This window comes from Lithobates pipiens, unplaced genomic scaffold, assembly GCF_037356315.1.
Source record: "Lithobates pipiens isolate NorthernLeopardFrog02 unplaced genomic scaffold, aLitPip1_a1.2 Scaffold_1, whole genome shotgun sequence".
NCBI classification, from domain to species: domain Eukaryota; kingdom Metazoa; phylum Chordata; class Amphibia; order Anura; family Ranidae; genus Lithobates; species Lithobates pipiens.
Genome location: NW_027507685.1, coordinates 235,377,677 through 235,404,083, shown reverse-complemented (window position 1 = coordinate 235,404,083; position 26,407 = coordinate 235,377,677). Strand labels below are relative to the sequence as shown.

Genomic DNA, 26,407 nt, shown 5'->3' with positions numbered 1-26,407 from the left:
CCATGTTTGGTGTGACTCAGTGGGAAGCATGGTCAGGAACCATTTTACTGTAGATCGGCCGCCATTGTTCCTGTGATTATGTCCTTTATACTGGATGCCCGGTGGCCATTTTGTCGTAGCCCAGCTCATTTTTTTTATGCTCAGCGATGGTCCCTGAGGCTCAGAATAGTGCATTTTTTTTTCATCAGGACACCTGGGAGCAGACACAGGACACACTCTAGTAGCTGAACGAAGCAGAACTCGGTCGGGGTTATGAGTCCTGCGGGGAGGGCCCTTTAGTCTACAGCAGCTAGGAGGGTGGGACTGTGCACCTGTCCTAAGTCCCCAAAGGTGGGTCAGCATGGCTTCAGAAACTGATGTTTCTTCCCCCTAACTCCCTACAATTGCAACCGGCTCGTCTGCAAACAGTGTAGTGCCTTTGGACGCCTTGTCAGCGGTCCTGAAAACGTTCGTTGCCAGGGTGGAGGCGGTGTGTGGGCGCAAGGTGGTAGAAAGCGGCCCCTGCCCCCGTCCTCTGGGGAGAGCTCTGATGCAGACTCGGGCCCCGCTAAGACTGGTGGCCCCTGCTCTGTCGTTTCAGGTGACACTGACCAGGACCAATCGGACAGTGAGGATGAGTACCCACACAAGCGCTTATCACAGCTGTACGTGATACCCTGAAGATCGGGATACAGCAGGTCCTTCTGCTGCAGTAGTGGTCCCCCCAGTATCCGGGTTAAATAAAGTAACTACGATCCCGGTAGAGGGGGCTCCTGTGTTTAAAGGACCCCATGGACAGGAACCAAGGCAGTGGGCCCTTCCCTATTTTTACGGTTGGGGGGGTCAGCAATATGACCAGTACCGACCGCAGCGATTGTGTTGCAGACACTTGCTGAATGGGCAAAACTTTTGCACCGCAAATTGGAGAAGCAGCAGGCTACTCCCGTCTGCGTGGAACTAGCAGACCAGTTAGTGCACGGTCTTAAGTACATTTGGCTGACATGAGGCACCTGATTTGGCTGAAATGCTGGTCGGCGGACCAGGCATCTAAAAAAGCCCTGACGGATCTACCCTTCCTTGGTGAGCAGCTCTTTGGAGCCTCGTTGGATGACATTAAGAATGTCACAGGTGGGCAGAGTACCTTGCTTCCATAGGCCAGGAAGACTAAGGAGCCACGCCGCAGGCAAGGGCCCTCATTTTCCGCTCAAAAGAGGTTTGTTCTTCCATTCGGGACTTCGGCTAAACGCTCCTAGTCCAACAGGATGACCTCTCAGGGACAAAAGCGTCCCTGGAACCGCAAGCCTAAAAAGCCTGTGAGCAAAAGTGCTTCCTCGTTAGTATAAAAGTGTCCCTGCCTGTCACGTGGGAGACCGGGGTTCGACTCCCCGACGGGGAGCCAACCACATGAAGGTTTGCCCCGCCCGTCATACGGGTGGGGGATCACCTTCGGGAGTTTGCAGCCCAGTGGGTCTCTCAGCTATCTGACCAATGGGCCTGCAAACTTATTTCCTCTGGCTACAATATAGAGTTCCTCTCTTGGCCACCAAACAGATTCTTCCCCTCCAGCATACCCTTATTCCTGGCTCACTGGGAGGCCCTATTGGGGGCAGTATGGTACCTGCTAAGCCGCAGGGTGATGGTGCCTATTCTGGAGTCGGAAAGGTTCCAGGGGTTCTACTCCAATCTGTAGTCTCCAAAAAAGGAAGGGGTACATCCAATCTTGGATCAATTGCTTTGTTAAAGTACAGAGGTTGAGAATGGAATCCGTTCGCTCAGTAGTCGCTGCACTCCATCAAAGGGACTCACTGGCATCTTTGGACATCCAGGATGCGTACCTGCACTTACCCATGTGCCTCAGGCATCAGAGGTTTCTGCGAATTGCAGTCGGGGAAGCCTACTACCAGTTTGTGGCTCCCCCTTTTTGGCTTGGCTTCAGCACCCTGAGTCTTTACCAAGGTATTGACTCCAATTTTGGCGTTGAGACAACAGGGGATCGCAATTGTTGGTTATCTGGACGATCTGCTTCTGAGAGCAGCTTCCGCCTCAGAATTGAAGGAGGATGTGGCAATCACCATGCAAACCCTGCAGGAATTTGGGTGGCTGTTGTACCTATAAAAGGTCTGTGCTCATACCGATTCAGCGCTTGGAGGTACCTAGGCTTACTGCTGGACCCCATGGAAGCAAGAGTTTACTCCCTTCAGAAAAAACTGCAGACTCTCAGAGCTGCGGTAAAACTATTGCTGAACCGCAGGTGGTCGTCGCTGTGTTTCTGCATGCAAGTTCTGGGCCTCATGATGGCCTCCCTCGAAGCGGTACTGTATGCCCAGTTTCACACCAGAGTCTTGCAGAAGGAGATATTGCCAAAATGGGACAAATCTCCGTTATCCCTGGATCGGCAGATTCAGGTGAACCAGTCAGTCAGGGACTCCCTGCTTTGGTGGCTGAGGTCCCCGGGACTTCAGTCCGGGAAGTCGTTCCTACCTCTGCATTGGACTGTGATCGCAACGGACGCCAGCCTGACTGGCTGGAGTGGAGTACTGGGAGTACAGTCGACCCAGGGTCTCTGGGCGGGTGAGGAACCCAAAGTTGCTGATCAGGGTGCTCAAACTCCGAGTGATCAGGCTTTGTCTCTCCACATAGTCAATGAGACTACGAGGGCATCCGATCAGAATCAGGTCAGACAATGCCACGTGCTGGCATATATCAACCATCAAGGAGGAACAAGTAGCTTGGCTGCAGCACGGGAGGTTGCTCACATCCTTCAGTGGACAGAGTGGCATGTACTGGCCTTGTCGGCCATTTACATTCCAGGAGTGGAAAACTGGCAGGCGGACTACCTAAGTCGCCAGATGCTGGGCCCAGGAGAATGGGCGTTGCATCCAGAGATGTTCAGGCTACTGTGCCTGCGGTGGGGCACACCAGATGTGGATCTTCTGGCCTCCCGTGTCAGTTGGAAGGGTCCGAGATTCGTATCCAGGATAAGAGATCCTCCGGCAGACACATCAATCGTGCTGGTGGCTCTATATGCTCAGTACCGACTGACCTGCGACTTTCCTCCTCTAAAGCTACTACCACGTCTGCTCCGCAGAGTGGAGGCCGAGGGGGCTCCAGTAATGCTGATTACCCCGGATTGGCCTCTCCGTCCCTGATGCACCGACCTAGTACGCCTGGTTGCGAAGGCTCCCTGGTGACTGTAGTTGCGAGAGCACCTTCTGTGTCAAGGTCCGATTCTCCATCGCTGGTTTTAACAGCATGGCTGTTGAGAGACAGGTGTTAAGGTACCGAGGCCTATTGTACTCTGTGATCTCAACTATGTTGAGAGCACAGAAATCTTCTCCGAAGATATACTGTCGTACCTGGAAGGCATACATCTATGTGAGGAGAATGGATGGCATCCACGCACCTATTCAGTTTCCAGGATCCTGCTGTTTCTACAGCGAGGAATAGAGCAGAAGTTGGCTCCATAAGCACCATTAAAGGACCGATATCAGCCTTGGCTGTCTTTTTTTCAGCGACCCCTGGCTTCTCACTTTCTAGAGAGCACTTTGGTTCAGGGGGTCGGACATGTAGTCCCTCCGGTGCGTCCACCGTTACCCCCATGGGATCTGAACCTGGTGTTATCAGCGCTTCAGAAACCGCCATTTAAGAACGTCAGAGAAAATCCCTCGTTGACTCTTTCCCAGAAAGTGGCCTTTCTAGTGGCCATTACATTGGCCAGGAGGGGTTTGGAACTGGCGGCCTTGTCTTGCAAGTCACCCTGTCTGGTTATCCATAAGGATAAGGTGGTGTTGCCTTCGCAACCTTTTTTTTTTTTTTTTTTTTTTTTTTCCTGCTGAAGGTGGTTTCGGCGTTCCACATCAATGAAGACATTGTGTTACCATCTCTGTGTCCTAAACCGACACATCCTAAGAGGTGGCCCTTTATTCCCTGGACATGGTCAGGGCTATAAGGATATATTTGTCTGTCACGGCTCACTTTCGGAAGTCAGATCTCTGTTCGTTTCGGTAGTTGGTCCGAAAAAGAAGTATGGCGATCTTGTCGACCACAATTTCCAGGTGGATCAGACGTATGTGGTACAGGCCTACGCCTTGAAGGGGCAGGTACATCCAGTATTGGGAATAGTATATCTTTATAATCCAGGGTCCAGGGTTTGTTTGTTTTTTCTCACTAAAGTGTATTCTTTCCAAAAAATTGCATTTTGAAAAACCGCCGCACAAATACCATGTAACAAAAAATTTAACAATCGCCATTTTATTCCCTAGGGTCTTTGCTTAATTTTTTTTTTTTTTTTTAATGTATAATGTTTGAGGATTAGAAGTCATTTTCTAGCAAGAAATACTGATTTAGTCGTTCACATTGAAGCAATTTTTGACAGGTCAAATCGCACGACAAGTCGCAACCTATTGCCTGCAGTGGCACTGTTACAATCGGTGCGATGCCGACTTTGTGGCGCCGCACTTCGGGTGCAACTTCAATAGACATTTTTGCATGAAACCACATAGATGTTTTTGAGTCTACGTCTACCTTGGAAGACGGGTTTGATATCGTGCACGTTTTACCTGAGCTCGCATGATTTCAAACCCGCATTTCATTTGCGACTTCGGGGGAAGATTTAACCACCTTCAGACCGGACCATTTTGCTGGTAAATGACCAGAGGTCTTTTTACAATTTGGCACTGCGCTGCTTTAACTGGTAATTGCGCGGTCATGCAATGTTGTACCCAAACAAAATTTGCGTCCTTTTCTTCCCACAAATAGAGCTTTCTTTTGATGGTATTTGATTGCCTCTGCGATTTTTATTTTTTGCGATATAAACGTAAAAAGACCGCAAATTTTGAAAAAAAATGATATTTTCTACTTTTTGTTATTAGAAAAATCCAATAAACTCAATTTTAGTCATACATTTAGGCCAAAATGTATTCAGCCACATGTCTTTGGTAAAAAAAAAAGTCAATAATTGTATATTTATTGGTTTGCGCAAAAGTTGTCACATCTACAAACTAAGGTACGTTTTCTGGAATTTACGCAGCTTTTAGTTTACGACTGCCTATCTCATTTCTTGAGGTGCTAAAATGGCAGGGCAGTACAAAACCCCCCCAAATGACCCCATTTTGGAAAGTAGACACCCTAAGGAAATTGATAAGTGGCATGTTGAGCCCATTGAATATTTTATTTTTTTGCCTCAAGCGATTGAATAATGACAAAAAATAATTTTTTTTTTTTTTTTTTTTACACAAAGTTGTCACTAAATGATATATTGCTCACACATGCTATGGGCATATGTGAAATGACACCCCAAAATAAATTCTGCTGCTTCTCCTGAGTACGGGGATACCACATATGTGGGACTTTTTGGGAGCCTAGCCACGTACGGGGCCCCGAAAACCAAGAACCGCCTTCAGGTTTTCTAAGGGCGTAAATATTTGACTTCACTCCTCACTACCTATTACAGTTTTGAAGGCCATAAAATGCCAAGATGGCACAAAACCCCCACAAATGACCCCATTTTAGAAAGTAGACACCCCAAGCTATTTGCTGAGAGGCATGTTGAGTCCATGGAATATTTTATATTTTGCCACAAGTTGCGGGAAAATTACAAACTTTTTTTTTTTTTTCACAAAGTTGTCACTAAATGATATATTGCTCACACATGCCATGGGCATATGTGAAATGACACCCCAAAATAAATTATGCTGCTTCTCCTGAGTACGGGGATACCACATATGTGGGACTTTTTGGGAGCCTAGCCGCGTACGGGGCCCCGAAAACCAAGCACCGCCTTCAGGCTTTCTAAGGGCGTTACAGTTTTGAAGGCCATAAAATGCCAAGATGGCACAAACCCCCCCCCCCAAATGACCCCATTTTGGAAAGTAGACACCCCTAAATTTAGGGGTACACTAGTGAGACTAGGTAATAAATGGCGGGTGCCCTGAAACTATAAAAAAAATAACTAACCAACCAGCGTCACCTGTAACAGTTATATGGTGATCACTGGTGAAAGGGTTAACTAGGGGGCAATCAGGGGGCTTTATGCGGTAGTATATGGGGGTCCCTGGCGCTATAAAAAGCTGCGGCGAACCTAAATACCTACCTGCCTAACTAGCGTCACCTGTGACACTAATACAGCGATCAGAAAAATGATCGCTTATTAGGCTGGGTTCACACTGGAGCGATGTGGGAACGCCACGAATGCGCGGCGGGTTCCCGCATCACATGCCTCCCGGCGGCAGTTCACACTGCCCTATGCGAACTGCTGGGAGTGTCAGTGAAATGTTAATGACACCCCCAGATCAGTTCGCATATCGCAGTGCGATCTGCAAACTCGGATCGCATGGTGTGAACACCCATGCGATCCGATTCTGCTGCGGACCAAAAAAGGGTCCCGTGCGAGTTTGCGGCGAGTGCGACACGAATTCAGCCATACTATCTGTATGGCTGAACTCGAATCGCACAGAGATCGGATGTGATTTGCACTGCAGTGCGGTGCGAATCACATCCGTTCTCATAAACCGCTGCAATGTGAACCCAGCCTTAGTGACACTGGCGACGGGGGGTGATCACGGGGTTAAACCTTTATTGGGGGGGTTAGGGGGGCACATTAGAACTAAAGGGGGCTAACCCTAACTGCCCTAACAGTTATTACAGTCACAAATGACACCAATGCAAAAAAAAAAAAAAATAAAAGCAATTGGTGTCACTGTGACTGGGGGGGGCAGGGGTAATTGGGGGGTGATCGGGGGTAAAGGGGGGGTGTGAGTGTGCCTGGCATGTTCTACTGTGTAGTGTAGTGCTTGTGCAACTCACCGATGCTCTCTCCTCGGTGCCGGAACGAAAAATACCGACACGGAGGAGAGAATACATCACTTCCTCTCCTGTGTTTACATTACAGGAGAGGAAGTGATGTCACCGGACATTTTCATTCGTCGGGAGCGATCGCGAGGGGGTGGCCATGAATGAATGGCCGTCCCCTCGTCCGGGATCGCTCCCGAACGAATACCGACCCGCGGGCAGGCAAGGACGTACATGTAAGCCCTTATGCCTGCCCGTGCCATTCTGTCGACGTACATCGTCGTGCGGCGGTCGGCAAGTGGTTAAAAGACATCTGTGCCAGTTCATGCACAGGTGTCTATTGAAATTTCCCCCAAAGTTGCCAAAAGTAGTACAAGAACTACTTTTGGAAACCGGTGTGGGGTCGCACTGATTCGGACGGCACCGTTGCCGGCAACAGATTGCGATTTGACATGTCAGATCTCCCCGATGTGAACAAGGGGGCTCAAATCGGAACACGAAGTCGCATCGAAATGCAGTTTTGACATGAAGTCGCACAATTTAAAAGCCAGGTTCAGTGTGAACGAGGGTTTAAACTTATAAACAAAATGTGCCAGAAAAAGCCTGGTCAGCAAGTGGTTAAGCATAAGCAATGTGCACAAAGGGCACATCATCAGATACAAAATATGACTTTCTGTTCTATTGGAACACCTTATCAGTGTGACCTTAAACCTCGGCTCTCAAAGTACAACTGTCTCTGAACATTGCACCACGAGGACAACAATTCAATCCAAGGACTTCTTTCTGCAAAGTAATTCTAGCAGGTGAACCTGTGATTATACTACTTCTGGATGGACCCTCTGCACTCTGCTATATACTAGACATGTGCAGAGTAAAATATTTCGTTTCGGAATTTCGTTTTCATCCGAAAACTTAATTTATTTAGTTACTCCCGAAAATCGTTTTTTATTTATTTCGTTTTCGTTCAAAAAAAAATTCATTCGTCCGAAAATCCACATGAATTACGTTCAAATCTGTCTTGGAAGGCTTATGGTGTCTGTCAATGTATAAAGATTTGACGGAGCTAACTATATAGCATACTTTAGAACCCTATTAAAGTCTATGGGACTCCAACGTTCAAAATCTAAAGTGCTAATTTTAAAGGCTAATTTGCAAGTTACTGTCCTAAAAAGTGTTTGGGGACCCGGGTCCTGCCCCAGGGGACATGTATCAATGCAAAAAAAAAGTTTTAAAAACTGCCGTTTTTTCGGGAGCAGTGATTTTAATAATGATTAAAGTGAAACAATAAAAGTGTAATATTCCTTTAAATTTCGTAGGGGGGGGTTGTCTATAGTATGCCTGTGAAGGGGCGCATGTTTCCCGTGCTTAGAATTGTCCCTGCACAAAGTGTAATTTATGCAGGAAAAAAAGTCCTTTAAAATCACTCGCGGCTATAATGAATTGTCGGCTCCGTAATACAGAGAACACTCATTGAAAGTCATTGATAAAAAAATAAATAAATAAATAAAAAAGCGTGGGGGTCCCCCAAATTCAATTACCAGGCCCTTCAGGTCTGGTATGGATATTAAGGGGAACCCCGCGTCAAATTTAAAAAAAAATTGACGTGGGGTTCCCCCTAAAAATCCATACCAGACCCTTTATCCGAGCACGCAACCTGGCAGGCCGCAGGAAAAGAGGGGGGGACGAGAGAGCGGCCCCCCCTCCCTCCTGAACCGTACCAGGCCACATGCCCTCAACATTGGGAGGATGCTTTGGGGGTCTGTGACCCCTCAAAGCACCTTGTCCCCATGTTGATGAAGACAAGTGCCTCATCCCCACAACCCTGGCCGGTGGTTGTGGAGGTTTGCGGGCGGGGGGCTTATCAGAATCTGGAAGCCCCCTTTAACAAGGGGACCCCCAGATCCCGGCCCCACCCCTGTTTGAAATGGTAAGGGGGTACAAAAGTACCCCTACCATTTCACAAAGAAAGTGTAAAAAATGGTTAAATAAAACAAACACACTTTTGAAAAATTCCTTTATTAAAAATAAAAAAAAGATTCCAGCGGCGGTAATCCACTCTTGCTATCCAGCGACGGACGGTCATCTCTCCAGCGATGTCTCGTCTCATCCAGCGCAGCGATCCATCCTTCTGTCTCCGTGGAGGAGACACTGCAAGGATTCCGGCGGCTGACGTTTCTTATATACGGAGGGCGGGGCCACCCGTCACCTGACCCCGCCCCCTCTGACGCAAGGGGAAACCCGGGGTTCCCCGTGACGTATGGGTGACCCCGCCCCCCCTCTGATGTAACGGAAACCTGCCTGTGTTACATCAGAGGGGTGCGGGTCACCCCTACGTCACAGGGAACCCCGGGTTTCCCCTTGCGTCAGAGGGGGCGGGGTCAGGTGACGGGTGGCCCCCGCCCTCTGTATATAAGAAACGTCAGCCGCCGGAATGCCTGTAGTGTCTCCGTGGAGGAGACAGAAGGATGCTGCGCTGCGCTGGATGAGATGAGACATCGCTGGAGAGATGACCGTCCGTCGCTGGATAGCAAGAGTGGATTACCGCCGCTGGAATCTTTATTTATTTTTTTTTTTTTAATAAAGGAATTTTTCAAAAGTGTGTTTGTTTTATTTAACCATTTTTTACACTTTCTTTGAGAAATGGTAGGGGTACTTTTGTACCCCCTTACCATTTCAAACAGGGGGGGGGGGCCGGGATCTGGGGGTCCCCTTGTTAAAGGGGGCTTCCAGATTCTGATAAGCCCCCCGCCCGCAGACCTCCACAACCACCGGCCAGGGTTGTGGGGATGAGGCCCTTGTCTTCATCAACATGGGGACAAGGTGCTTTGAGGGGTCACAGACCCGCAAAGCATCCTCCCAATGTTGAGGGCATGTGGCCTGGTACGGTTCAGGAGGGAGGGGGGGCCGCTCTCTCGTCCCCCCCTCTTTTCCTGCGGCCTGCCAGGTTGCGTGCTCGGATAAAGGGTCTGGTATGGATTTTTAGGGGGAACCCCACGTCAATTTTTTTTTAAATTTGACGCGGGGTTCCCCTTAATATCCATACCAGACCTGAAGGGTCTGGTTATGGATATTTAGGGGGAACCCCACGTCAAATTTTTTTCTTAAATTTGAGGCAGGGTTCCCCTTAATATCCATACCAGACCTGAAGGGCCTGGTAATTGAATTTGGGGGACCCCCACGCTTTTTTTTTTTTATTTTTTTATTTATTTTTTTATCAATGACTTTCAATGAGTGTTCTCTGTATTACGGAGCCGACAATTCATTATAGCCGCGAGTGATTTTAACCACTTCAGATCCGCGCTATTGCCAAATGACGGCATTAGCGCGGACCTACATTTTCAGGACTACGTCTATTGACGTCGTCCTGGTTACGAGCGGCCTGCGCGCCCCCTGAGGGGCGCGCGCGGCGCGCTCTGTGATCGGCGAGTCCGTGAGACTCGCCTGATCACCGATCCGTGTAAGGGGTCGATCCCGACCCCTTATCACGTGATCAGCTGTCAGCCAATGACAGCTGATCATGTGATAGAACGGAGCCGGTAATCGGCTATTATTCCTCCTCGCGCTGACAGCGCGAGGAGAGAAAAAAAAAGCCGATCACCGGCGGCCGTGATCGGGACATCAGTCCCGATCACGGCCATCAATACAAGGGACCACCTGCCACCTGCCTGTGCCCACCTGCCTCCCGCAGTGCCATCCTGAAGTAAAATAAAAGAAAAAGTAAGTGCCCCCCGTCAGTGCCCCCTGTCAGTGCCCATAGTGCCCACAGTGCCACCCACAGTGCCACCCAATCTGCCTCAAAGGTGCTGCACCCCAGTGCCGCCCATCAGTGCCCAGCAGTGCCGCCCATCAGTGCCCAGCAGTGCCACCTATCAGAGCCACCTATCAGTGCCACCTATCAGTGCCCATCAGTCCCATCTATCTGTGGTACCTATCAGTGCCCATCCGTGCCACCCATCCGTGCCACTTATCCGTGCCACCCATCCGTGCCATCTTATCTGTGCCCATCTTTGCCCATCAGTGCCGCCTTATCTGTGCCCATCGGTGCCGCCTTATCTGTGCCTATTAGTGCCGCCTTAACTATGCCTATCAGTGCCCACCAGTGCAGCCCATCAGTGCCCACCAATGCAGCCCATCAGTGCCCACCAATGCAGCCCATCAGTGCCCACCAATGCAGCCCATCAGTGCCCACCAATGCAGCCTATCAGTGCCGCCTAATCAGCGCACTTCAATGAAGGAGAAAAATGACCCGTTTGCAAAATTTTATAACAAACTATTAAAACATGATTTTTTTTTTTTTTTTGCATCTTTTTTTGTTTGTTTAGCAAAAAATAAAACTCCGAGCTGTAACTAAATACCACCAAAAGAAAGCTCTATTTGTGGGAAAAAAATGATAAAAATTTCATTTGGGTACAGTGTTGTATGCCCGCGCAATTGTCACTCAAAGTGCATCAGCGCTGAAAGCTGAAAATTGGTCTGGGACTGAGGGGGGTTTAAGTGCCCAGTAAGCAAGTGGTTAAAGGACTTTTTTTCCTGCATAAATGACACTTTGTGCAGGGACAATTCTAAGCACGGGAAACACGCGCCCCTTCACAGGCATACTATAGACAACCCCCCCCTACGAAATTTAAAGGAATATTACACTTTTATTGTTTCACTTTAATCATTATTAAAATCACTGCTCCCGAAAAAACGGCAGTTTTTAAAACTTTTTTTTGCATTTATACATGTGCCCTGGGGCAGGACCCAATCTCCTATTCTATATCGAACTGTTGTAACAACGAAAACAAACGAAAATAAAGCATTTATTTATGTCGGATTTTTGTTTTTTCGGATTTTGTGCTTTCGTTATCGTTTGTCAAAACGAAAATAGCTGAAATTCGGACGAAAATGCATTCGGACGAAAACGAATGCACATGTCTACTATATACCCTTTCTTGCAAGCTTTGCAATGAAAATCAGGGATTTTTGGTTCACACATATTGCAGTACATAGTCATACAAACACGTCTGGTTGCTCCAGGTGAGCCGGCAAGGCTGCAATCCAAGTAGACGCACGCCCCGTCACTGCTGCAGAAATCAGGATGAACTAAGAAATCGGATGGCTGCACTCCCACAAATAATACAATTCAACTTTATTAAGAAGATCAAAAAAATAAGCATAACATTATGGGCATACAGGCAGGGGGGGAACAAGTTGACGCGTTTCACACGATAGACGTGGTTTTGAGAAAGCACATCTATCAAGTGAAATGCATCAACCTCTTCCTCCCCCGGCCTGTATGCCCATCGTGTTGTGCTTTTTTTTTTGATCTTCTTCATAAAATTGAATTGCATCGTTTGCGGAAGTGCAACCATCTGATTTCTTTGTTTATCCCGATATTGCAATACATCTTTAACCACTTCAATACCGGGCATTTTTCGCCCCCGTTCTGCCCAGGTTAATTTTCAGCTTTGAGCGCTGTAACATTTTGAATGACGATTGTGCGGTCATGCAACACTGTACCCAAATTTTTTTTTTTTACTAGTAATGGCGCAGATCTGCGATTTATTGTGACTGCTGTGACATTGCGGCAGACATATCAGACACTTTTATTATTATTTATTTTTATTTTTTTTACGCTTTATTTTTATTTATTTTCTACACTTTTTTTTTTTTTTTTTGGGACCATTCACATTTATATAGCGATGAGTGCTATAAAAATTTACTGATTACTGCATAAATGACATTGGCAGAGAAGGAGTTAACACTAGGGGGTGATCGGGGGGGGAGAGGATGACTTTGGGAGGAGACCGATCGGTGTTCCTATATACCAGGAACACACGCTCAGTTTCCTCTCCCCTGACAGGACCAGATCCACGATCCTGCTCTGTAACGAGCGATCGCAAGTGCTCGGCTGGCATGCGCATTGGCTTCTCTGTGATGCAACGGGCACATGCCCCCTATACCTCCAGGAAGCCGGGACATCATATGACAACCGCCTAGGATGGGAGATCCCATCTGCGGACGTCATATGACAATGGGGGCGGGTAGGGAAGTGGTTAAGTTGGCCAACTGTGTCAAAGTAATCTGTCTTATGGCCAGTCCTACTCTGCCAATGCACGGTGGACACCATGCCAACATGGGGCATACGGGGGGGAGCTACTTTGTGTCTGTTTGCCCCATGTTGGCATGGTGTCCAGTCCACCATAGCAGTGTAGGACTGGCCATAAGAAGAATTACCTTGACACATTTGGTCAGCTTTAGAGCTGCCACGACGCGTCAACGTAATTGACTACGTCGACTAAGAAAATACGTCGCCGTGCGTTCTGGGCGTTGATGCGTCACAGTGGTGGCAGTGCTTAGTATCTAGCGCTGCCCTCCGTGCCGCCGTCCCCCTCTCTTCTCCCCCGCCGTGCCGCCGTCCCTAGGGGTGCAACGGATCGTCACCGATCCGTGATCCGAGTGCACATGCCGCGGTCTCGGCCTTAGGAGAGGCCGCGGCTTCGGCCTAGCTCCGAAGCGGCGCCCATCTTTCTACACCCAGGCGTTTACAATGTGATCGCTCCGACGGAGAGATCACTTGTAAACAAACCTTCTCTCTCCCCTCTCTGTACTGATCTGTGCAGTGGAGGGGAGAGGTCGGATGGAAGCAGCCATCCCTCCATACCCAGCCAATACTCTGCCAGCCTCTGCAATACAATACTCTGCTGCAATACAATACTCTGCTGCAATACAATACTCTGCTGCAATACAATACAGTACTCTAACCGCCAATACTCTGCCAGCCAATACAATACAGTACTCTAACCGCCAATACTCTGCCAGCCAATACAATACAGTACTCTAACCGCCAATACTCTGCCAGCCAATACAATACAGTACTCTAACCGCCAATACTCTGCCAGCCAATACAATACAGTACTCTAACCGCCAATACTCTGCCAGCCAATACAATACAGTACTCTAACCGCCAATACTCTGCCAGCCAATACAATACAGTACTCTAACTGCCAATACTCTGCCAGCCAATACAATACAGTACTCTAACCGCCAATACTCTGCCAGCCAATACAATACTCTAACCGCCAATACTCTGCCAGCCGATACAGTACAGTACTCTGCCAGCCGATACAGTACAGTACTCTGCCAGCCGATACAGTACAGTACTCTGCCAGCCGATACAGTACAGTACTCTGCCAGCCGATACAGTACAGTACTCTGCCAGCCGATACAGTACAATACTCTGCCCGCCAATACTCTGCCAGCCAATACAATACAATACTCTGCCCGCCAATACAATACTCTGCCCGCCAATACTCTGCCCGCCAATACAATACTCTGCCCGCCAATACAATACTCTGCCCGCCAATACAATACTCTGCCCGCCAATACTCTGCCCGCCAATACAATACTCTGCCCGCCAATACTCTGCCCGCCAATACAATACTCTGCAATGCAATACTCTCAAGGTTATCCAAAGGATTAATTAGCTAATCAAAAAAAATCGACAGACAAAGTAATCGTTAGTTGCAGCTCTAGTCAGTTTAACCACTTCAATACAAGGCATTTAGACACCTTCCTGCCCAGGCCAATTTTCAGCTTTCATCGCTGTCGCAGTTTGAATGACAATTGCGCGGTCATACAACACTGTACTCAAACAAATTTTTATCATTTTGTTCCCACAAATAGCTTTCTTTTGGTGGTATTTGATCACCTCTGCAATTTTAATTTTATTTTTATTTTTTTACGCCACGATTAAAAAAAAAAAAGACCGAAAATTTAGAAAAAAAAGTTTCTTTATTTCTGTTAAATTCTTTTGGAAATAAGTGTTTTCTTCTTCAATGATGGGCACTGATGGGTAGCACTGATGGGCACTCATAGACAGCACTGATTGACACGGACACTGATGGGTGTCACTGCTTTTATTTTGCACATTATGGTGCCAGTCAGTGCCCATTTGTGGGCACTGATTGTCAGAGTGGGCACTTGTGGATTGCCATGGGTTACATACCTGGCCAGCCACATGTTGCCCACATCCCTGGTGGTCCTGGGGGCTTGCCTGGTGGTCCAGTGTGGTCATCCAAGGGGGGGCTGCGCTGATAAACAATCGGCGCAGACCCCCCCCCCTCCCCCAACACCAATCGGGAGAGCCACCGATTGGCTCTCCTCTACTCGCGTCTGTCAGACGCGAGTGAGGAAAAGCCGATCAATGGCTTTTCCTGTTTACACCGGGATCGTGATTTGACACGGCTGATCTCGTGGTAAAGAGCCTCCGCCGGAGGCTCTTTACCAAGTCTGGTGTAGCAGTGTGTCAGACTGATGCACCACTCCTCCAATCGCCATGCTTTGCGCACCCCCATGGGCGCGCGGCGGCAGCATGTTATCCTGAAGGACGTTGTATAGCGCCCAATCAGGATAACAGAACCACTTCCCAGACGTCGATCTGCTATTGACCGGGCGGGAAGTGGTTAAACATGTATTGCAATATGTATGAACCAAAAATCCTTGTTTCAAAGTGTGCTAGAAAGGGTATATAGCATTGTGCAGAGGGTTCATCCAGAATTTCTAATAAGGTTGCACCCGATACTAGTATTGGTGCAGATACTAAGCTTTTGCTTGTACTCATGCAAGTGCTCTGATGCTTGACTCGATACCTGGGCAGTCGGGTGATCAGTGTGGCGGTGGGGGTGTTACAAGCACTGATCTCCCTGTATAGATGTCAGTAAAGCAGTTGACAGCTGCTTTGAGCACAAGTAAGTATATCTCGATTCTGTTTATTATATAAAGGCCCTAATATTAGCAAAAAGGGAAAAAAAAACTAAAGTGCTCCTGAACCTGGATATCTGCTCTACCTTGTGTAGGGCCCACCAATAGCCACATATGTATGTAAACGGGGCTTTAAAATTGTGTAATTTGTACTTTTTTTTTTTTTTTTTGTCAACTTTTCATCTTGGGTCACACAATCGCTTTTATTACCACTGCATTTTGCTTTGTTTTTTATTTGTTTATTTTTTTTAAAAGCTGTAATAACTTATTTTAAAGGTTTTAATTATTTATTTTGCTCGATTTGCCCAGGTGAGGACCCTGCTAAACACGACTCATCCCTGGCCCGACGTCTCTGTGAAAACCGCAGCTTGGCTGTAAATCGCTTGGAAGATGTCATCAAAAAGTTTGCAGAAATGCAGGATCAAGGGGATGAGGAGGATTGGAAGAACAAGAACAGAGATGATGAAGTGCCGAGTACCTCAAAGGATGTGAAGGTAAATGAGAGGGACTTTTTAGATGGAGCCTAGAAATAACAGAACCTTTGCCAGCCTACAGAGCCATTCATGGGGAGGGTGGCACGCAAGCATGGGGCCTAGCTGGCCAGGGCCTGCTCCACCTACAGCAGCACATGAAATTAATCTATCACCTGCACCGATGCTAGCCTATGCGGTGGCTGGCTGCTATAGAGAAAGAAGCCTCCTTTCACTTGCCCCCACCCCTCCCAACAGCTGGACACAGTCTGGAGTCAGACTTGAGTTGCAGAGATCTCCACCCCATGGAGGACAGGGGACCAATTATCAGCTGGCATCCAGGGTGGGGGCGAAGACACAGCCTGCATCTTGCAAAGACATGCAGCAGGAGCAAGGAGCCAGCTTGTAGATCTTCAGTGGTAAGCCTGAGTCCCTGTCTCTCTTTGACAGATTACAAGCAGGCACGTTCACATCTGAAAGGGTCAGGGACTTGTAACGCAAAATGGTGCTTTATTGGTTCAATATATTTCAATGGAGAAGCTGCAGAAAAGCGTGTAATGCGTTTTTTCAGCAATTTGTGTTTTTGAATCTACCCAAAGAAAATGCAAATTACAGTAAAATCACTTGCGCAAAAATCAAAACACACAGCAAAAAGCACTGTAGAAACCGATCAAAAGCAAACTGCATAGGTGTGTACCGAGCCTTATGCTGGCCACACCGATCAATTTTCAGATGAGAAAATTCTGCCGAAAAATCTTTGTACATTCGCTAAATGAAAGAGTTTTGTTTGAAATTTTCACTTGTTTTTAACATTCTGTTTTTAAAATGAATGTCATTTCTGAATGAAAAACCACATAAAGTGTCTGAAAATTCCTTTGACTAAGAAGTTTTGTATTTCCAAATTTTCCTGTCCCTGTGGTTGAGAATGAACATAAATGACCCACTTTTATTTTATTTTTTTAAGGTTATTAACCGATTAATCGAAAAAAATAATCGGCCAACTAATCGATTATGAGAATATTTGTTAGTTGCAGCCCTAGTGTATACAGTGCTCCCGCACCGCCTGAAAGATGCTGCTTGCAGGACTTTTCTTACCCTCTTGCAAGTGCATCGCCCCAGTGTGAGGGCTGCAAGGGAGGCGCTTTACAGGCGCTATTTTTAGCCAAAAAAACGCACCAGTGTGAAAGGGGTCTTATGCAGGCCATACACGGTCGAATTTCGAACGAATTTTCTTTTCAAAATCAGAAAATTCGTTTTTTTTTTTTTTTTTAGATCCGATGATGCCACCATTGATTTTCGAAATTCGGCCGACCAAGCCTTCAATTTTACCTCATGTTGCTACAGAAAAGAATTTTCTTGGCCAGGAATATTCTTTTCTCTCCGTAAATTTTCTTTTATCTTCCTACATTTTCTTGCGTTTCTCGCACGATTCTCCCATCATTGATTAGAAAATCGTTCGTTTTTCAAAAAATTTCCAACATGTCCGATTCCTCAAATTTTATTTCCGCACGAAAATCGGCTGTTGCTGCAGCCCCACTAATGGTGCGAAATTCATACGAAAATTCTTAGATACGATTTTTGAAAGAAAATTCTTTCGAAATTCAAACCGTGTATGGCTGGCATTAGACTCTGGGTAATGTTGGTGATCAGGCTGGGGGGGGGGGGGGGGCCAACAAGCCTAAAGCTGTATAAGGGCCCCAAAATTTCTGGCGGCACGCAAGCAGGATCAAAATGTTTTCAATTTGAGAGGCCAATCTATATGTTTTTGTTACATAGTTGGTAAGATTGAATAAATACTCAAGATGTTTTTTTTTTCTGTTTGCTTTGATTTATGTCTCTCTGATTGTTATTACTATTCCAGTAATGGTTTGGGTGGGTTGCAGGATTCTCCAAGAAGCAGAAGAGCACAATCTCACAGTTCACGTGAATCTGGGGAAGAGGAAGATGAGGATGAAGAGTCGGAGGAATCGGATGTGGATATTGAGGAAGAGATTAGACAGAGTCAGGAGGCGGCTGATGATGAAAATGAAGGTCAGTGGAGAATTTAAAGCTGTAATAAAGCCAAATGTAAACATTTTTATTATATTGCAGTATGCCAATCCTTAGATGTAGTGGCTGCGTTTGTTTTCTTAAGGCTTTCCTTTATTTTCACCTGGTGATCTGGCCAGAAAATACTATTCATTTTCAACAGGACATGCTATCCTGTAAAAGTCAGTTAGTTGATTGAGACAAATCAGAAGCAGAACTAAACTCGGGTAGGCTTTTTAATGCAATGTCTCTTCAGCAACAAATTATCGCTACCTGCCAAATCACAACAAACCCCCGAGTGTAAGCTGAGCTGCGCATGCTCAGCTTGTGACGACTGTCCCAATCCTGTGTGCTTGGATGACTAGTGCATGCGCAGGAGAGTCGCCATTCAGCGCCGTCCATTGAAGAGGCCTGAAAACTGGCACACAGTAGAAGATTCCAGGGAGGGACGTTTGGAGAAATTAATCTCTCTGACTTTAGTTCTGCTTTAATACTGACGGTGGTGCTTACAATGGTCAGCTTTATGTAAAACCTTTTATCCCAAGGAAAAAAAAAAACCTTTGCTACAACTGCTTACAAAGTATTATCTGGAGTTCAGCTTCAATTTACTTCTGCATCTTGGCTCCTGTTCACACAGGTGGGACTTGTCATGCAATTTGACAGGTCCAAATCGCATGACAAGTCACAACCCTATTGACGGCAGTGGAAGTGTTCAAATCGTTGCCGCACTATTTTGGGCGATTTCTGGTGCGACTTGCATGTACATCTGTGCATGAAGTCGCACAGATGTCAGCCAAGTTGCAATGAAGTCGCACTTTTGCAAAGCTGAATTCAGTGTCAACGGGGCTAAAATCTGCTAGTACTACCCTTCTCTGAGAGCAGCCTTTCTCAACCTTATTAACACAGAGGAACCTTTGCAATAACTTTCCGATCTACGGGGACCCCTGTTAAAAGTGACTATATCTACAACTCGTGCTACATTAGTGTGATGGTCCGTGGGAAGAATGCTCTTTGCATTTGTGGTCATTGGGAAGAATGGCCCCCTTTATAGATGGCTAAAAAGATCAATGGTGTCAGTGTGAACTTATCTGAGAGGCAGAAATTGTTCAAGGCACCCCTAACAAACTTTGGAGGAACCCTAGTTGTTAAACCCTTGCCTAGATTAACAATGCTGCTGTCCCAATTTCGGCAATGTCAATGAACTTCACGTAGGAGTGAAATCTCTGCACAGCCATGTGTTAAACACCCGAAATTCAGTACCAGGTGGCCCAAAGATGTCAGTGGCAGGCAGGCAGCTCCAGGGCACTGCAGCACTGGGGTGAAGGAGGAGTAGAGTTCTGCTTTAAAAAAAGTTAATGGTCCATTAAATTTTGAGGGGGTTTTGTAGATGTCTGGCAGCCTGGGAGGAAGGGGGCTGTTATTCTTTTCCATTAGAATATACCACCGGTCATGCTGGGATCTGTAGTCGTCTTGATCACATCAAATATGGTGCATATATATATATATATATATATATATATATATATATATATATATATATATATATATATATATATATATATATATATATATATATATATATATATATGTGTCATGCTTGGGAGTTCTTCCAATGTGTAATATATATTGTGTAAAGGGACCTGTTGTGAGTTAAGACTGCGGTCTTTAAATCGCTTCCTGACCGCGCTATAGCCAAAAGACGGCTACAGCGTGGTCATCCAGTCCTGGTAGGGCGTCCATGAACATCCTCCCAGAACCACACCCTCTGCGGCGTGCATCCAGCGTGCTCTCTGATTGCAGGTTTACAGATGATCACAGATCGGGGTAAAGGACCAATTACAGCGGCTCTTTACCACATGATTAGCTGTGCCCAATCACAGCTGATCACACGTAAACAAATCTGTTGGTTTTCAGCATTCCTTTCCTCGTGCTGTTACAGCGTGAGGAGAGCTGGTAATTGGCAAATGTGGCAAGGGGACAGTTACACTAATCGTAAGTGTCTTGATTACCCGTGTAGCCCCAACAATGCCCATCAGTACAGCCTCATCAGTGCCGCCCCCAACAGTGCCCATCAGTGCAGCCTCATCAGCACACATCAGTGAAGGAAAAAAATGACTTGGATCTGTTTTATAAAATTTAGCAAATAAAAAAACAAAAACTACTTTTTATTTTTTTCGGTTTGCTGGTTCTCTTACTGTCTTTGAACTTCTAGCGGGGTGCAGTAGTTAATAGGTTCAGGTCTGTCGGCTGAATTCAATAGAAGGATATTCAGATGGGGATCTGTCCACCTCCTCCCCTCTATTGAGAAAATCCTATGCATTGTCCACACTGCATGTAACACAAGCTGTGCATAGAAATAGGGAACCTTGTCATTCGTTTGGCCCGCCCCATTCAAAGATCGTAGTACATACAGTGTAAACCATTTACAGGATTTTCTCCATGATTGAGAGGGGGGGGGAGGAAACTGGTCCCTGCCGAGAGATTCGACAGATAGAGGAATGGTATTCTTGCACAAAAGATCTCAGCAGAACCCAGCAACCTACATGGTGTGATACATCCTTCATTACTGATAAGTTGGGTCACTAAAGCTGTAAGGAGAAGTTTTTTTCTTTTTTTCTTTTTTAGCTAAACTTCCACTTTAAAGGTGGTTTTGTGTATTAGAGAACCAATAGGACATGAGCATCATATTTATCTGATTAAATATTATTTTGGTACTGATTTGTAAGAGATGCCCACTCCCCACTTTAAAACAAACCATGTGGCCAAACATTTGTGGACCCCTGACCACTACAGTCTTGTATGAACTTGTAGGACATCTCATTCTGAACCCTTGGGCAGTTTAAGGTTTCCCCTTCTTTATGGCTATAACAAACTCTTATGGGAATTCCTTCTGCAAGATTTTGGGGTTGTCTAAAGGAATTTGAGCCCATTGAGCGGAAAGAGAATTTGAAGTCCCCACTTACCTTCCACTATATTGCTCCTACACTGCTCACCACATGTGACATCTGCTAGTTTCTCTTGCTCTGGTCCCCCAGCTCTGCTGATCCTCTGCCACTAAGACCCCTTTCACACTGGGGCATTTTTCAGGTGCTTTTGGGCAAAAAATAGTGCCTGAAAAGCACCTCCCCTGCAGTGAGGCCCAGTGTGAAAGCCAGAGTGATTTCACACTGGGGCGACGTTAAAAAAAAAAAAAAAAAGTCCTGCAAGCAGCATCTTTGGGGCAGTGAAGGAATGGTGAATACACCTCTCCTCCACCACTCCTGCCCATTGAAATAAATGGGCACCACTGCAAAGCGCCTCGGCAGCGGCGCTAAACGGGTGCATTTGTCCCTTTGGCCGAATAGAACCACTAAAATGACGGTAAAGTTCCGCTAAAACTAGCGGCGTTTTACCGTCAATGCCCTCCCGCCCCAGTGTGAAAGCAGTCTTGGTCTTCTCTCTCTCTCTGGTCCCACTTACCTTCTGCTGTAGTGCTCCCTTGTTGTGAACTATATGCGCCACCTGCTAAATGCTTCAGTCTGGACCCCGCTCACCTTCCTTCTGCTCTATGCTGCACTGCTCTATGCTGCACAGCAGATGTGACATCTGCACCAGACACTCCCAGAACACGTGAACTGGAAGTGACTGCTGCTGATGTCTTTCCAGTTTGCTTGTTGGTTGCATCCTGGGATATCTCATACTTGTAATACCGCCAAACCAAAGTGAAGCCAATGCTGAATAAAAGCCCCCTCAAAACCTTCAGGTGCTGTAATTGAGTGTTGTCATAGATTTTTATGGAGGCTTTTGACAAGCTTTGAAGCAGCAAAAAAAGATGTATAATTTTTGAAGTACAGCAAACACAATGTGTGAAGGACTGTAAGCTAACCATTTTATTTAGTGGCAGGTGCTTTGAATGCCATTCACAATGATTTATTAACGCATGTCCAATGCCACACTTTGAAGCAAATATAAACTCAGTAGTTTGGAGGGGTGTCCACATAAATTTAGTCATGTAGTGTATATAAGATAGAATTCCCATTTAATATATATTTTTTTCTTCCACTTTAATTTAGAAGACATGACTGTTGACTACGCAAATGAAACCGACCAAAAGATGGAGGAGACCTCCGATCACCAGAACTCTTCTCCTGCTAGTAAGGAGGAGGGGGAGAATGAAGAGAGTGATGATTCTGATCAGGATGGAGATGAGGATACAGATAAGGATGAAGACCAGGATTTGTCTTCGGGTTCTACATCTCTCTCAGCTGAGAAGGAAGATCAGAATATAAGCTTAGAGCTAGAGGTGGAGACAGCTGATCCTGCCTCTCCTTGTCTTAGCAATGATACTCAAGTGGTCAACCAGTCACAGGAGGATCACGCTGAGCAAGAAAAGGGCAATGCAACCTCAGGTGTGACTTCTGAGGAGGCAGTTTCTGAAAGTCGCAACGCAGAGCAGTTGGATATGAGCGTCGTTGAAGAGGACTTTGTTTGGGGGAATAAAAAAAACACAGAGGAAGTAAATGTGCCTTATGTGGAGGCAAAAACGCCTTCTAGCAAAGAGCAGTGTACAGACACACAAAATTTAGAAAAGGATACCAAGACTCCAACGATAAGGGGAAAAGAGGGAAAGTTCAGCCGTTTGGGCAAATGCATTGACAAAATTGCAGGCAGTCTTGCTCACAAGTCTATCAAAACAGAGTCACCTGTGCGAAGTGAGCAAGAACGCTTCACGCATCTAAACAACAAAAAGTTACGTTTTGGGGGCATGCCAAGGACTGAGGAGCAGAGCAGGAACGGGAAGCTGGTCTGTGTAGATACTCCTGGAGAGCGATGGGACCCCGTACGCAAGATTGCATTCAGTCACAGTCAGTCTTCAGATAAAAACTCAGATGTGGTGCACTTGGATAGTTCGAAAAACAGCACATGCAGTGATACCAGCAATGGAGTCCACAAGGCCATGGTTGTGTCAGCCACTCCCATAAATCGCTTAAAACGGAAAAGAGACCTGAGCGCCCCTACAGAGACTGGTTTGACAATGAAATGTGAAGAAGTTGGTTCCAACAGGAGGAAAAGAAAGAACACCTCACAGTTATGGACTGGCAATGGAGTGGCAAAGTACAAGGCTGAAGAAAACGGCAAAGAACAAAAACTCAATGTTGCAAAACTGAGCAGGTGAGCATTTGGAAATTACTGCCTTAGAACAGGAGGGCACCTGTCATTTGGCTGTCATTTGGCTGTTATTAGTGCTAATGGTGTGAAGGAGAGGGCTAGAGGAAGTAGATGCTGTGCTGTATTTTAGTCATGTCTTCTACATGTTCGACCATTATGAGGTTATGTGGAGGAATAAAAGGCAATGAGCACAGGTGATGGGAAATGGTGGGAGTACAGGATAGGTGGGTGGAGAGAGAAAGGGAGGAAGAGGAGAGTGCAGTGTGGGGGGGGGGGGGCCTACCCAAGAGAAAAGGGTGGTGTTGGGGGGCTGATGGCTGACTTTGCAGGAGGGGGGATTAGACGATGATGGGTGGGGCCCCCTCCCTCAATATTACCCAATCTTTCCTCCTGTAATATCAGCCAGCCCCACCCACCATCACCTAAGGGAGGGGGAATTGCACGATAGTGGGGGGGGGTCTAGCTATCATTGCAAGGATGAAAGTGGGGGGGGGGTATTGAGGGGGCTGGCGTACATTGTAGGAGACTGTAATTGGGTGATAGTGTGGAGCTGCTTACATTATGGGAAGGGGGAAGAATGCCACAGCAGCAAAACAAAACTCTGACTAAGGCATTGTTCTCAATGAGAAACTGAAATTTTGCTGAGAAAACAAATCTCGGATCGATCCTAACCAGAACTCTGGGTTTATTTTCACTTTAAATAGTTTGTGTGCTCCAGCTTGCTTACCTTTTTACACAATGGTCTTGGCTACTGATGATGAAATACAGCAGGGGTTTTCAAACTACGGCCCTCCAGTTGTTCAGGAACTACAATTCCCATCATGCCTAGTTGTCTGTGAATAAAAAGAGGGATCCACCGCTCCAGGCTAATTGCACTAGCCAAATGAAAAAACCAAAAGAACTCTGGACAGCCGCACTCCGGATCAGGTAAAATAGATTGTGCCTTTATTGATTCCACTAAAAAAACCTTCACATCATGCGAAATCGCATGATGTGAAGGTTTTTTTAGTGGAATCAATAAAGGCACAATCTATTTTACCTGATCCGGAGTGCGGCTGTCCAGAGTTCTTTTGGTTTTTTTCATTATATCTGTGAATGTCAGAATTTTACAATGCCTCATGGAACTTGTAGTTCGGCAGCAGATGGAGGGCCGTAGTTTGAAGATCCCTGTAATACACGGTAGTAGCTTGTGTTACATAAAGGAAGCTGTGCTGTCTTCCTGCACAACCTGGAGACATTTCCTTTCTGCTCCAGCAACCAAATGCTTCTGTCAAATGGCATCTTCACCATTCAAACAGCATCGTTTTTATATCCGTGAATACAAGGCTTTCTCTATCTGAGGTGGGGATTGTGGTGTCATCCCCCTGCCTCCCCACTTTACCCAGAGAATGCCTTATATTAATAAAAAAAAAAATACAAGGCTGCTCCTGAATGGTAGAGATGATGCTGTATGACTGATTTGGCAAATTGCTGTTAAAACCTCTTTAGGGAAATTCTCCACTATTGTATGAGCATGGACAACTGTCTGACACGAGCATGCATGTTTATGAAACCGACCTTTAGCAGAAATTACTCCTTGGTATCTGGAGCAGCGATACTGGTGTCCAGTCTCCATGACTTAAGCCCTGTTGGTGGGGCAAAACACATCTGGGGGTGGCCTGGATTAAGCTGGGCTGAAGCGGATTTCATTGGTCCTATACTTTGTGTGCAGATTTTGGTTCCGTTTTCCCCCCAGAGTGTTCACTTAGAGCTGGGACGGGCTTTCTCCACACAACTAGAGTCTTGAGATGGTAACCTGGAGCGGCATCCTAAGCTTTACATGGTCACTGTGTCCAATCTCTGAAAACCGGTGCTGAGCCTAAACGGTAAAACGTTTTTTGTGGACATCGCACCTATACCAACTTGTTGGACATCCCATTCCAAAATCATGGGCATTAATAATAAACCTCCACTCTTTTTGGAAAGTCTTTCTACATGATTTTGTAGAGTTTCTTTGGGGATTTGTGTATATTCATCCAAAAGATCTTTTCAGTTTAGGTAATGTTGTTAAAGAGGAAGTAAACCCTGATGAGTTTACTTCCTCTTTCATTCCCTGCAAAGGCAAAGCATAATGGACTACTATGCATCACAAAGTAATCCATTATGTGTCGCTTACCTGACACAGGAGCCAGCGATGTCACAGATGTCCCCTGTAGTCCGGAGCATCCATCTTGTTGGTGGGGTCTCGCAGCTCCGCAGCTGTCATTCGGCGAAGCCGCGATGACGTCACTCCCACGCATGCGCACGGGAGCCGACACGCGCGGCATCTTCGTTATCGAGGATGCCACGCTCAGTGCGCCCGTGTGCTGCGTAGACAGCGGTGCCCGTCTTCGGGCAAATATCTCCTAAACTGTATAGGTTTGGGAGATATTTCTTGGACCTACAGGTAAGCCTTAATCTAGGCTTACCTGTAGATCAAAGTGGTTTGTAAGGGTTTACAACCACTTTAAATGAAAAGAAACCACGCTCTTATATCATAAATTACATATCACCTTAGTGAATAAACAAATGCATCTTCCTTTGAATTGTAAAAAAGACATAAAAATTGTGGAGTCCGTGTATAGAACCTATAAGTGTATAACGTCCTCAGGGAGTATAGGAAAGGTTCCTCTCCACCCCCATGCAGACGCACAGTGCACTCACCAGACTTAGGCCCCTTTTCACATTTGTGCGACCTGAAAGTCGTGCGATTTTGCCGCAAATTGATGTTATTTTGACACGACTTGAAGCATTGCCTGTGTAATGTTGAGGTCTATGGACCTCAAGTCTCATCAGTCAGGCCAAAGTAGTGCAGGGACTACTTTGAAGTCGCACAGATATGAATGGTACTGATTTGAAATTCATGGGGTACTTGCAGTAGCAAGTCGTAGGGCAAGTTGCACAAGTGTGGAAGGGGCCTTAATTGACCCCTATTACAGGGTGTTAAATTGGCATATGAGAAAATCCGAGATGTCATACGTGAGGTCACAGAATGAATCCAAACCGCTGCTGTCACCCATTCAATATATTTACAACATATAGATGGCTTATTCAAAGCTCCAGTTTTGCCGTATAGAGAGGGAGAGGAAAGAACGCTCACGGTGCAGTAAGTCAACTCATTCATTTAAAAAAGAAGGTTGTATTGCACTTGCATCAAAAGAAGACGGGGATCAGCATGTATTATATAGGAATCGCCGGTTAGCGCTCCACCTGCTTGCCAGCCGACTGGA

At 46.3% G+C, this 26,407-nt stretch overlaps 1 protein-coding gene across 3 annotated transcripts in view; it reads left to right on the top strand.

Moving 5' to 3' along the window:
* Positions 1-26,407, top strand: part of DAXX (death domain associated protein) — a 60,941-nt gene that overhangs the window by 18,538 nt on the left and 15,996 nt on the right. For 2 of the 3 annotated variants that reach the window (XM_077484704.1, XM_077484703.1), the window contains exons 4-6: positions 15,823-16,007; positions 17,867-18,014; positions 22,064-23,162. In XM_077484704.1, coding sequence (XP_077340830.1) covers positions 15,823-16,007; positions 17,867-18,014; positions 22,064-23,162 — 1,432 coding nt within the window. The remainder of the gene's footprint in view (positions 1-15,822; positions 16,008-17,866; positions 18,015-22,063; positions 23,163-26,407) is intronic. The other variant, XM_077484705.1, reaches the window with a different exon arrangement.